The sequence below is a fragment of the Gymnodraco acuticeps genome, unplaced genomic scaffold (genome assembly GCF_902827175.1).
Source record: "Gymnodraco acuticeps unplaced genomic scaffold, fGymAcu1.1, whole genome shotgun sequence".
In the NCBI taxonomy this organism is placed as follows: domain Eukaryota; kingdom Metazoa; phylum Chordata; class Actinopteri; order Perciformes; family Bathydraconidae; genus Gymnodraco; species Gymnodraco acuticeps.
This window is the reverse complement of record NW_022989762.1, coordinates 239,192-253,204: the sequence shown is the minus strand read 5'-3', so window position 1 is coordinate 253,204 and position 14,013 is coordinate 239,192. Positions and strand designations below refer to the sequence as shown.

Here is a 14,013-nt window from a genome sequence, read left to right as displayed (position 1 = left end):
AGAATAACCATCATCATCCAAATGTGTAGGCATGCACTGGTTGTGCAACTGGTTTAAAGTTGTTGTGAAAAACGTTAGGGCACTTTTGTTATAGTTTCGTATTTATAGTCTTATTTGAGTTATGTCACGCCCTCTATCACCACATCCATGTTTTGCATTTGTTGTGCCCCCTAATGGTCAGTTTGTTTGGAACTTTTAGGCTGTATCCTGAGAACATTTAAACATATCCTGCAGGTTTTGTGTTTACTGGCCCAGCAGCTTTGGAATTAACTATATTGATTTTCTGAAGAAAAACAAGAAATCACCACAAAATATCTCAACTAAAACTCTGAAATTCAAGCCATTATTATTATTCATAGACTTTAACTTAGAACACATGTCTCTCACCTTCTTGGTCTCCTCTGTTCCTCCATTAGTGTTTGTGAAGGCTGAGTCCATCTGTGTGTGCAGTGTGTGTTGCATCCCCTGAATCCCTGCACTGATATGTTCAGTGAGCGCTTCAAGGATGGAGGAAATGTTGGGCGACACACACTCACCACACACTTTCTCTGCTTCTGCACATATACACGCTGGAACACACACACACACACACACACACACACACACACACACACACACACACACACACACACACACACACACACACACACACACACACACAATATTCTTTCCAGTGACTTTTCTTTTAACAACGGAAACTCAGACATCTGTTTGTTAGCGTCGTTTGCCTCTCCAGAATGTTCTGTGTGTCGGGTTAGCGTGCGCTACCTTTGACTTTCTCCTCCAGGAAGCAGTGGGAGGACATGATCTGGTCCAGGTTAGATCTGATCAGCGCCTGATTGGCTGACGCTGTCTGGCGACACTCGGCCCTCAGAGCCTCCAGACTGAAGGAGAGTTGCTCCAGCACCAGAGAGTAGCTAGCCTGCACTGTCTATACATACACAGACACATATAAATGGATCAATTAAAAGATCAATATCTGACAAGGAATGCAGAATTCTGAGAATATTAAGATTATAATCTGAAGTTGGAAGAAAGAAATGATGTCTGAAAATGTCTGAATATTTCAAACATTAAAGCTGCATTGCTCTGAACGCAGTCATTGCTTTGTGCTGCCACTTGGGGGCACACGACAAGCAGCTTCCAAAACATCCACATATCTTCAGCTAAAGGTGGTCATTGTGAAGTCCTCTTTAAACAGAGGTGGAAGAAGTACTCAGATCCTTTACTTGAAATACTATGGTCTTAAAATACTCCATTACAAGTAGAAGTCTTAAATGCAAAATGTTAAGTAGAAGTACAGAAGTATTATCATCTATTTGTACTTACAATATCAGAAGTAAAAGTACTTAATGGTGCCTTTCACAATATTATATGTGTTATATTATATTATCCTGTTTTTATCACAAAAGAATACTACTACAGACTCATCTCCCTTAAATCACAGTGTATGAAAGTAATCTGTGCTAAATTGGGATGGTAGTACTGTTAAGAGGTTTCATTAACAAAGTGAGTAGTTTCTCCCTATGCTCTCAGTAATGAAGACAGTCAACTATGAAATACAGTTTCTGTTTAACTCACTGCCAACCACTGTCGAATCCTCTCAGCCTTCTTGCCCTTCACTCTGGACTGAAGCTGACTCTGTAGCCATGACAACACTTCCTCCATCACCTGTGAGGCCAGCACCTACACATGCAAACACATCATTTAATAATCAAATGAGCCGGAACAACAACCAAACTGAAATGTGTGTGTGTTTGCTGACTTGTTCCTCTGTGCCGAGCAGCATTTCCCAGGATTCATAGCTTCCTCTGTCCTGTCGGTAGAGTCGGAGGGCTCGGACGAAGGCCTGGCTCTCGTAGGATGAGTCACACCAGGGGTCTGCAGGAGGAGTGAGTGTGAGACCCTGGTCATCCTGTCTGTATCTACAGCTCTATTATCAAAAACACACCACTTGCTTTGTTTCCATGAGCACACACTATGTACTCCTATTGACTATTGTTTGATAAGAACTGCAGTGAACAACTATTTTAGGAAAGTAATTATCAAATTAACTCCAGAGTTCCTGGTTCTTGCGGCTGCACACAGACTCACCTTCCTTTCCTCTCACCTCTGCACTGTTGGCTATATACTGTGGTGTAAAGTAACTAAGTACATTTACTCAAGTACTGTACTTGAGTATTTCCATTGTATACTCCTTTGTACTTCTACTCCACAACAATTGTTTATTACCTTTTAGTTACTTTTGCAGATCTGGATTAGTAATAAAAGATATATATATATATAATCACACTCAAATGTGACTTTAGTAACACCTTGATTACATTCACATACTAACCAGCAGTAAATGAATGAATTAGAATGTGTTCCACCTTCACCAGCTTTGAGAACCCTTTAATGATCAATCATTATAAAACATATATTATTCTGAAATGGACCAATCTGCACAACGACTACTTTTACTGTCGCTACTTTCACTATATTTGGATGATAATACTTTTCTACTTTTACTTGAGGAACATTTTGAATGCAGGACTTTCACTCTAACAGAGTATTCCTACACTCTGGTACTTTTACTCAAGTACAAGACCTGAGTACCTCTGACTATATAATAATATATAAGATACATGGACTGCATTACTCTGGTCCTGGCGACTCCTCATGGCGGCAGACAGAATCCCCCCCCTCACATGCTGGGGGCGGAGGCTATACTAGGTGCTCCTGCTTATCATGAGCGAAGGACACTGACATGCAGAATATGAAAACTCTGCCTCCTGATTGATGGAATAACACGGAGCTTAAGGGGCCTATTCTGTTTTGTGGGTGTTCCCTGTCATGTAGTTTGTTATATAGGCTATTGTGCATGTACATACATACATAGCCTACAAAGGCTAAAACCCCTTTGTTCCCTCCAAAGGGAGTTTCTCTCCCACAAAAGTATTCTCATCAAAATATAGTGAAAGTAGCGACAGTAAAAGTAGTCGTTGTGCAGATTGGTCCATTTCAGAATAATATATATGATATGTTTTCTAATGATTGATCATGAAAGTGTTCTCAAAGCTGGTGAAGGTGCAGCTAGTTTGAATGACTTTGTATTCTGCAGGGTAGCTGGTGGATTTACTCCAGGAGGAACTAAAGTCTGATTTATTTATTTGAGGAACAGAAAGCTGTAATGCTGAGGAAACTTCCTTTATCATCAACACCATCAGTATGAATCAGGCAGCATGCAATCAATTGCTGATGACACACACACACACACACACACACACACACACACACACACACACACACACACACACACGCACACACACGCACAAAAAGAGAGATTCAGCCGATGTGGTGGCATCCATTGTCTACACACCATTGTCCGACTATAACATAATAATAAACATATTTATTCTTCAGTAAAAAAACATGACTGATCTCCTCGTGTGTTGGTGTTGGACATTGGTGTTTTTTTTTGTTGGAGTGTCGTTCACTTTGAGTTTTATCTGTTCAAATAATAATTGTTCTGAACCAGCCTCCAGTTGACGGCTCCACCTGCCACCTGACACGAAGCCACTGAGTGTGGCAGGTGCATTGTTGATGCATTGGTATTTTGAGGCAGCAGAGAGAACAGAAATCTGGTCTAAAGTCATTTCCTGCTATTTAAAGTGTCTAATATTCAGATAGTTAGATCGCCTGCATGTGCAGGTTAACGCACATTACATTGAGAATAAATGGGAAATAACACTCTGACACGTTTAATTCATGTAGGCCTAAAATCCACCCCTGAATTAAAGACTAAATATAAGCACCTTGCCCTTTGTGGTTTACTTTTCTGCCAAAGTATTTATTTATTTTTAATATAACCTTATATTCATTTGTGATTTATTTACGACCATATATCGCAGCTCCTGTGAGAGTCCGGAGTAACCGGGTCCCTGCTGGCCGGCTGTGTGTTGCTTCCTGTTGCTGCTCAGTTTCTTGGTGGCTGTGCAGATATGTCATGCTGTGTTTTGCAATAATGTTAAGGGGGTGTTTATGCTTAACCACAAAGGAAGTGAACAGCATTTATATTTGTATCTGTCGCCAGGGCAACTGCCACCACATGAGGGACCCATTCAAGAAGAGCCAATCAGCAGGGGCAATTGGCAGGTTTAATATTTTAAAAACTCAACGTTACAGATGGGTTGAAGTGTTTAGGCCTTATTGAGTCTTTAGAAGCCTCCCACTACCTCAGCATTTGGATGGTGGTTAGGCTATGACTCACGCACCGCTTTAGCAGCTAATACTGTACAGGACCTTTTGTTAACAGGAAATGATTTAAAGTATGTAGTGTTGCATCATCAGCACATTTCAAATAACACATTTCACCAGTAGAAATGAAAACTGCCCTTTTTCCAAATGTACAAAACAGTAACCAGGACTTGTTTTGATCATTTGATCCTAAAATATGTTGTTTCTTCTTGTTGAGTGATAAAACCATTGAAATGTTCATTGGTAACATAACATAGTCAAATGTGGTATAGTATTAGCAAAAGAGGATTAAAGTCAGAATGAGTGATCTCAATACATCTAAATATCTAAGTTTGATGATGCTAGCTACCACTAGACGCTGTAAGCTACTGGCATACAAGACAGACATTAAAGCAACACATTTAAGTGCTTCATTGAGTTAAGGTTCATTTTATTAATAATGACTTGAAATGATCATATTAAATTGTATTAATTATTGGAAAGATTCATAGTCTGTGTTTTATTCACACACATGAGATTGGTATTGTCTCGTATCACTCTTTGGAAAGAAGTTAAACGATGCATTTCAGAAACGATGTTGTTAAAATGTTGGAATTATTTATAAAGGATAGCAAAATACGTTTGTCCAGACGTGAGTAATTCCTCATTTTAAGTTACGTTTTGAATGTTTGGGCAATGCTGTCCAGCACTTCCCCAAACGATCTTTCATTTCATTTGAATATACTGCATATTTCAAACGTGGGTACAGCACTAGGTGTAATAGCTGGCCATAGAGAGAATGTGTTTGTGAGTGGGGGGTTTACCAAGGTTGCCGTGTCTAATGCAGGTCTTGATGGCAGAAAGGAAGTTATCACGTTCTTCTTCCTGTTGGAACAGGAAACAAGTGTGGCCCATATAAGGCAGGTGCAGATACACTGCCAGCACATCTGGAGAGGATACCACCGAAGAAGAATCCTCCTTCACTCCTAAACACACACATGGACACACACACAATTGTTACAGGTGTGAACTTGACTGCCTTCATTCTTTAGTAAGCACTTTATTAATTAGACCAAGCTTCCTCTAAGTTGACGACAGTGTGGTATCAGTAGCTAGCTACACTTCACGTTACCTCCTTAGAATGAATTCTCTGCGATACAAAACTCAATTGACAGTGGCTTTGGCAGGAACATAGATAAAGGTTTCATCTGAAACTTTATAGCTGTCTTAAGGCAAGGTAAAGCAGTGAAAGTATTCAGTAGCCTATGTGTTTGAGCTTGCTTATGTTACCTTACCTAAATTGCTGGCAAAATGAATGGCGGAACTAGCTATTGTTAAATACCGAGGTGTAGTATTATAAAGAAATAAGGTATTATTGCCATTGAGTATTCCAGCACAGGTTCGCTCCAGGTGAGCTTTGGACTCCTCCTCTTTTGTGAACACACTGCCCCCTGCTGGCTGGAGGACCAACTTCGCTGCACATCCACGACTGAAGGTCTAAAGGTGGGAACACAGACAACACGTCCAGAACAGGGACACATCCAAGTCAATGTTATGTATATGTCATATTTAATTTGTTAAAATGATAGCATGTGTTACCTCTGCGTTTTCATGTATTTCCACTTTGTATTCTCGTCTCAGTACGATGAATCTCTCTTTGCATTTCTTCCCCTGCTCATACCAGCAGGATAACTTCACACTCCCTTGATATAGCACTTCCTCTGGAGCATACTGAGGCTACACACACACACACACACACACACACACACACACACACACACACACACACACACACACACACACACACACACACACACACACACACACACACACACACACACACACACACACACACACACACACACACACACACACACACACACACACACACACACACACACACACACACACAGACAGAGAGAGAGACACAAAAGTTCATGTCTGAATAAAGTGCACAGATTTTTGTTTGAAGGAATGATCGACAGGTGCAGCTCCTACCCCATGTGCGAGCAGTAGGCCCCTCCCCTCTTTCTTAGGCTCCACCTCCTGGTGCAAATGTACGGTGTAGGCTGCAGAATACTGCTGTCGGTAAAACACACTAAAGCTCTGGAACGTACTGTCCACAAGCCCTGGAAACACACAGATTTATTTTAAATGCTTTCTGCCATCTCAAAAATGAATAATAAGCCTGTTAATGTGCTGGAAGGATCTATTAGTACATACAAACATTTGGTGATAGATTTAGCTTCAATGGAAAACAATGAATATTAAAGATCCTCAATGCTTTAAAATGAATGAGATAGCATATTTTTGTCTTTGTTTTTTCATAGCCGGTCGTCTGTACGTATTTGAGTCCTTGTTTGTGTGTCTAATGGCTGCCACTCTGCACTGCTCTCAATTGGCTGTTAACACTGATAAACCTGTGTGGACCGGAGGCATTGATGCAAAAATGTAGTAGTCACCATATGATTTGCCCTCAGGTTTTCACTCTGTCAGCTCTTTTTATGTAGTTTGCACTGTTTTCACTCTTAGCACCATTAGCTGCTAGCTGCCACCTCAGGGTGAGCATGCATAGAGCCATGTGGAGTCAATCCCTCTGCTCTGAATTAAGTATTTGAAGTTGCAAAAGTAAATATTATTACAATGGATTCAATATTTGTCTACAATGTGAAACTAGACATTCTTGAACCCAGATGTACCATGTAGTTATTTTGCTACACAGCATCAAAATCTCTCTTAGCTCGTCTTGAGTTTTTACAATCCTCAACTTCACTATTTTGGTTGAAGTGGGCGACTAGCTGGTGAACATAGTGGAGTATTTAGCTGGTGAAGTGCCATGTTTCTTTTTCAGGAGTTGGTTCAGAGCAAAGCAGAGCTGTTGACATGGGATTGTATATTGGACTTACATTTAATTGGTGCACAAATGACCATTCATGGGATGCTAATGTCTTTCCATGACAACTGGATGTGTAAAGAAATCAAACTTCATATGATGATCATTTGTTAATGATTTTTTCTTGTGTGTTTCACTTCCCCCAAGTGAGAGAATGCAGCTTTAAAGTGCACCTGCTCAGGTTGCCGTATAGTTGAGGAGGCTATTATTAAACCATAGCCCAACTCTTGGTCTGGAAGAACAAACATGGGAACCAACAGACTCTAGGAATACTTCTTTGTGCCACTAGGAACCTATTCACTGGTTTGCATGAGGTCTTTCAGATATCAAATATCTGTTGACCTATACAAAGATGGGATTCATGTACTTCCACCACTGGAGGCTCCTGATGAGTTGTCATAATCAGTTGTTTATCGTTTTATCATTTGTTTAAAGTGAATGTCCATTATCATACACAGTTTAGGTCACTCTGTAGCCTGACACACCCACACACACACACACACACACACACACACACACACACACACACACACACATCACACACACACACACACACACACACACACACCCACACACACACACACACCCACACACACACACACACCCACACCACACACACACAGCACACACACACACACCCACACACACACACACACATCACACACACACCACACACACGCACCCACCCACACACACACACACACGCACCCACACACACACCACACACACACACACACAAACACACACACACACCACACACGCAACCCCCACACACACACACATGCGCGCACACCCACACATCCACCCCCAAACACGCACACACACACACACAAATCAGACACCTACCTCACACACATCACACCATACAGAGCTCACACACATCACACACACACACACACACACACCACACACCACACACACACCACACCGCACACCCACACACACCCCACACACACACACACACACACACACACACACACACACCCACACACCCACAACACACACACACACACCACACACAACACACACACACACACCCACACACACACACACACACACACACACTCACCACACACACAACACCCCACACACACACACACACCCCAACACACACCACACACTCACCCACACACACACACACACACCCACACACACATCCACTCACACACTCCACACACACACTCGCACACACACAGCATACTCACACACATGCACACACACACACACACACATGCGCACACCCACACACACACACATGCACACACACACGTGCACACCCACACACGCACATGCACACACCCACACACATGCGTGCACACCCACACACATGCACACCCACGTGCACACCCACGTGCACACACACACACACACACACGCACACACACACACACACACACACACACACACACACACAGCCCATAATAATGTCATAGTTGGAAATGGCAGTAATTACATTGGAGGAGATTAGTGACTGACAGGATGTGACTGTGCTGATAACATGTATAGGAATGCACACATAGACATGAGCTAAGCGATTCTCATAGCACATCATTTGTGTTTAATCTAGGTTGGTTTGAAAGTCAAATTTATAATGTAATTTAAAAAAGAAAAACTATTTATTTTTATAACAAAAAGGAAAAAGTTGGTAAATGCGTGTGATGTCTATGATTAGTTTGTTGCAGGTCACACACTTCCCCGTGTTTCCTTGTCTTCCTCTTTGCTGTATGCTATCCAATAAAAAACAATGTCAAATTAATTGATGCCCCGCCATGCAAGTAGAACATCTAATATTACAATGTAGTCCAAACACCACTACACACTAAAATGATCATGGATTTAGATATACTGTGCTGCTGGATTACACAGGGTTCATTTGGTCCAAAATGTATTGAAAAAATCATGGACATTGAGACAATGAATACTAGATGCTGGACAAAATAACAGGTAAAAGACGCAAAATAGAGTCTGTACCCTAGAAGATGTTCTCTATTTCAGACAATTTATGAATAATGTGCATTATCTTGAATGCAAACCTTAATTCAGACTCTATAGATAAGCCCTTAAACAGCAGAGCAAACCATTCGTATATGGGCAGTATATACATGACTGAATGAGATAATGATGCTGGATTTGAGGATAGACACTTGGTTGGAATTTGACACTCAGTTACACAGAGAATGGTACACTGAACTAAACTGCTCTACTCTACTCCTGTAAGAACTCAAATATCACTACTACTACTACTACTACTACTACTACTACTACTACTACTACTACTACTACTACTACTACTACTACTACTACTACTACTACTACTACTACTACTACAACTACAGTTGCTACAGTATGATGGTGCCACCAACACTTTCACTGCTAATTGCTCGTTTACTTTACATTTTTTGTGTCTTTCTCTTTCATCTTCCCTGTTTATCCATTATGATCCATTATCCACTCTGTATGAAGTACAGTATGTCATATGGGCTACGAGGGTCCATATAGAATTCTAATCAACAAGTGTTCTGCAGACTCTGAAAAAGAAGTAAGTGATCTCTCAGTTTTACCTTTGATGTTGTTGATTTTTGCCCCATCCAGCAAGCCAGAAGAAGATGCTCCCATAATGTATCTATTTAATTTCTTCTTGAATTAAAGTTTTGTATACACAGGAAACCTGTACGTAGCACATGTCAGATACATGAGCTGCTCTGATGTGTCAAGAGTTTTTGCTCAGCTCATTTCCTCCGTTTTCTGAGGCAGTGTGTGGTGAGCTGGGCGGTGCTGTTCAACATGAGAGGGAACCTGTCACAGCACTCATCTAAGAACTGCAACATCATACAGTGTCACAACCTCTGCTGTAGCGCCACCTGCTGGTTAACTCGGGAGTTTGTAAATCACTTTTCTGTAAGAATGTAAGAAGAAACCTTACATTCTTACTTAATACAAAAAGTGATTTACTGGCATAAACACACTGTTGACAATTCAACTTTGACAAGGTGTTTTATGCTGTTTTGTGTCTTTATGTGACATCATTTTTCGATGGAATCAGAAGTCCACTGACAACATTGCAGCAGGCAAAGATACATGTATTTAATATTAATAATGGCTACATTCAGTTTTGTTCACTGCTTATTGAAGCACTATAATGGTCTTGTTTATTTTCTCCTTTCTAAATGCTCCAACTTTATTTCATCTTCACTTGGTTATTTTAATCTGGCAATATTCAATAAGCATCTTCTTTGGAAACCTGCCATTTAATTAACATTGTATATTGTTGTATATTGTGCTCATATACTACATACACATACAGTCATGTATAATCAAATTACCACAAACTTACTAACTCTCAATCATGACAAGCTTAATGGTGTAAACTTTTCTTTTTAATTAAATGAACTTAGGTAAATGGACTGCATTTATATGCCTTTTTTCTGCGACATGCCAAAGCCCCTTTTCAATACAAGCAGGCATTTACCCTTTCAAACACAGAGGCTGCCATACAAGGGGCCACCTGCCACCATGCCATGGGATGTTGGGGTTCAAGGACATGTTGACCGCAAGGGTTGGGGATCGAACCAGCATCCCTCCTACTGGTGGACAACCAGGGTATAGGGGGTCTCTTAACGTTTGGGTAACATCATCCAAATATAAATCCAACTTTTTTCCAACCAAAGCAACCAGCAGCACTTGCAAAAGGGCTTTGAACGTTGCCAATTTCAACACTGACCTCCCAAAAAATAATGTTGTTAAAACATATTACCCACTCGACTAAAAGGTTATCAATTATTCTTTTTGGGGATCTCACTTTGCTCTAGTGTGTTATATATACATTGGAGGAAATAAGTATTTGATCTCTTGTCGATTTTGTAAGTTTACCCATACAAAGAAATTAACAGTCTATAATTGTGTAGCGTTGCTTACCTCCAGAAGGACTTTTAGCTGTTTCCCAGTAGAGACTAGAGAAAGCTGCCAGAGCGGTTGCTCTCAGAAGAGCAGCATTGGGCGGACCAGTTAAGCACCAGAAAAGCACAAGAATGTTTGCAAACCACTTAAGTACTGGAGTGTGGTGCTGTTGCTTTGGTCTGGATCTGTGAGCTAACCACGCCCCGTTCATTTGCATGTAAGGAATGGAAATGTGGCATTATGAAATACAAGTCTCTTGAAATAAATAAATGTGTATTTAAATGTACATGTATACATATTTATTTATTTCAGAATTTATTTCATAGGCATATTTATATATATATATGTATTTATTTATTTAATTTAGTCTTAAATGGCATTCCATACAGGATCGGGTTTTGTCCTCTATGGTTTTGTCCCGCATGGCTCAAAACGGCTCAATAGGCACACACTGTAGACACTAATTAGAAGAACACAGACTAAAACAGCAATGTACAGACTAATCAGATGATTAAACATGATCTTAAAATATATTTTATATTTTTTTTAATTAATTATTTTGCATTTCATCCAATTATTATTTGTAATACTTTCTGCTGACACTAGGTGGGGCTGTGCCCCTAATGACCAGTCGCCACTGATAATAGGAGACCTTTAAAAAGCATGGAGACATTTCCCAGTTGAGGCGAGGCACACAATTAAATGATGTACATGGAAATGAGCTTAACAGGGCAGTATACATTACTAAAGGTTAAGCGCTGTAGTTTCCCATGGCTGGATAGTGAAACTGAAGAGGTTTTAAGACTCTCTCTCCCCCCCCCCCCCCCCCCCCCCTCCTCTGCACACAGTCCTGGTTTGGACCGGCTCCGGTTTGGAGGTCAGTTTCTTCTGTCGGAACCACCCATCTGACCGGCGACACGTCGCATGGGACCGAATAGAGCTCAGCATTTTATGTTAATTTCGTTACTTGTCTTTTTTTAATTCATCCGTTTAATGAATTCTGGACCGACTTCAGAACCAAATTGTGCGCGAGTGTAACGTTTTTTGTCCAGCTAAACTTGGACGGACCCGTCCATCGGAGCTGTGGAGACGTGAGGAAGCTTTTGAAGACGTGTGGGCCGTTTTTAAGCGTTAGGAAGTTGGACATTTATCCTCTTGTTTAGCCAATAGAACCGGCGGACTGGCTGTTTGTTCTTTCCGCTGTCAGACTGGCCCTGCTCCGGTTTAGTTTCAACTTTCAAATAGTAATACCCGATAATTACACTGGGACTAGTTTCTTCAGAGAGCGGTTCATTGTGTTCCATGGAGATGTGGCGCAGACTCTCGCTGCTGGTTCTCTGCTGTGCTGTGGGGGGGCTGGATGCGCTGGAGCCGACAAGCAGCACCGAATCTTCAAGGGAGAAGATGCTGTTGACCGAAGCAGGGGAGCTGGGTAAACCGGACAATGATGCTCCCCCAACGGCTAAAGTGGAGGTCAGTCAGCGGGGAGGGGAGCAGCGGTCCACGGGGAGAGGCCACCAGCCCACCGCCGAGCCTCTGGAGGAGGAGCTGGACAACCAGGAGAACATCATCAGCCAGGTCAGTGCAATGGGCCAAAGTAGCAGAGGTGGAAGAAGTACCCAGATATTGTACCTAAGTAAAAGTGGAACTACCACAGAATCGGAATACTATGTTACAACTAAAAGTCCTGCAATCAAAATGTTCCTCAAGTAAAAGTAGAAAAGTATTGGCATGAAAAATATACTTAAAGTACTAAAAGTAAAAGTAGTGATTGTGCAGATTGGTCCATTTCAGAATAATATATATGATATGTTTTATAATGATTGATCATGAAAGTGTTCTCAAAGCTGGTGAAGGTGCAGCTAGTTTGAATGACTTTGTATTCTGCAGGGTAGCTTGTGGATTTACTCCAGGTGGAACTAAAGTCTGATTTAACACTTGATTATATTTCACATCATTCATCCACATCTGTAAAGTAACTAAAGGGCTGTCAGCCTTCCATCTGTGCACAAACTTATCTCGTGCCCTCATTGGTCATGTGTGTTGGAGGAGGGGCTCTGTAAGGAAGTGGCAGATTTTTTCCGGTTGTGTATTTTCAAATTCTAGTGCACTCGAGCTTTTCTCCAAAATTACCTGCCCCACCTTTAAGTAAACATTAAGTAGTACTGTACTCAAGTACTTAAGTAAAGTACTTTACTTGAGTATTTCCATTTAAAGGTGATCTATCATGCAAAATGCACTTTTTGATGTCTTTTATATATAAATATGTGTCAACGGTGTGTAAGGGAACTCACGCAGCGTCAGAAAATAAAACCCTCTCTCTTTTCCTTCGTACCCAAATCTATTAAAAACGGGGATATAACGAGCGGATACACATTTGCTGCCGATCTGACGTCAAATCGTCAGCGGACCCACAGAAAATTGCTATCAGAAACAATACCTGATGTGTTTTGGACGTAATCTCGTCTTTGTTTACATTAGCAAGCCATGCTAACACTCAGAGCTAACCTGTACTGGAGAGCACATGTGTTTAAAAAGCAGGAAATAAAAAAAGGAACACACCTTGTGATAAACCTGCAAGAGAAAAAGCATTTGAGCTCCATATTGTTTCAGAAATAATCCTTGATGTGGTTTAAACAGGATGGCGTTTTATCACAGCAGAATTGAACTTTATCTCCGGTAGAATTCTGATCAGGCATTAGCTCCGCCTCCTTTTTTTTTCTCAAGCTAAGGACCCAAGATCCGCGTTTCTCCAACAGAGCTGCAAAAGAGGGGTGAGCAGTAGCATGGCATGGCTACAACGGGTGATCTGTTTGGTATTTTAAGCAAAAGCTTCACAGACATGTTTTGTATAGGTATGGCCCTACAATATATGTTTCCAATATAGCATAATAGGTCCACTTTGATGCAGATTCATATATCTACTAGACCAGTGGTTCTCAACTGGTGGGTCGCGACCCAAAAGTGGGTCGCGGACCCGTTTCGATTGGGTCGCGGATGTGTGA

The 14,013-nt window shown here is 41.2% G+C and overlaps 2 protein-coding genes across 2 annotated transcripts in view; one reads left to right on the top strand and one right to left on the bottom strand.

The window, feature by feature from the left end:
- LOC117545627 (protein Niban 1-like) overlaps window positions 1-9,849 on the bottom strand; it is a 15,485-nt gene extending 5,636 nt beyond the window's left edge. Inside the window, exons 1-9 of the mRNA XM_034215483.1 lie at window positions 9,673-9,849; window positions 6,217-6,347; window positions 5,818-5,955; window positions 5,598-5,715; window positions 5,043-5,204; window positions 1,766-1,881; window positions 1,582-1,686; window positions 769-931; window positions 388-569 (exon numbers count right to left, since the gene is read on the bottom strand). Of these exons, the coding sequence (XP_034071374.1) occupies window positions 388-569; window positions 769-931; window positions 1,582-1,686; window positions 1,766-1,881; window positions 5,043-5,204; window positions 5,598-5,715; window positions 5,818-5,955; window positions 6,217-6,347; window positions 9,673-9,727 (1,170 nt within the window). The 5' untranslated portion in view covers window positions 9,728-9,849. The remainder of the gene's footprint in view (window positions 1-387; window positions 570-768; window positions 932-1,581; window positions 1,687-1,765; window positions 1,882-5,042; window positions 5,205-5,597; window positions 5,716-5,817; window positions 5,956-6,216; window positions 6,348-9,672) is intronic.
- A 2,018-nt stretch (window positions 9,850-11,867) lies between these two features.
- The window catches only part of olfml2bb (olfactomedin-like 2Bb), a 59,751-nt gene continuing 57,605 nt past the window's right edge, over window positions 11,868-14,013 (top strand). The window contains exon 1 of the mRNA XM_034215428.1: window positions 11,868-12,586. Coding sequence (XP_034071319.1) covers window positions 12,311-12,586 — 276 coding nt within the window. The 5' untranslated portion in view covers window positions 11,868-12,310. The remainder of the gene's footprint in view (window positions 12,587-14,013) is intronic.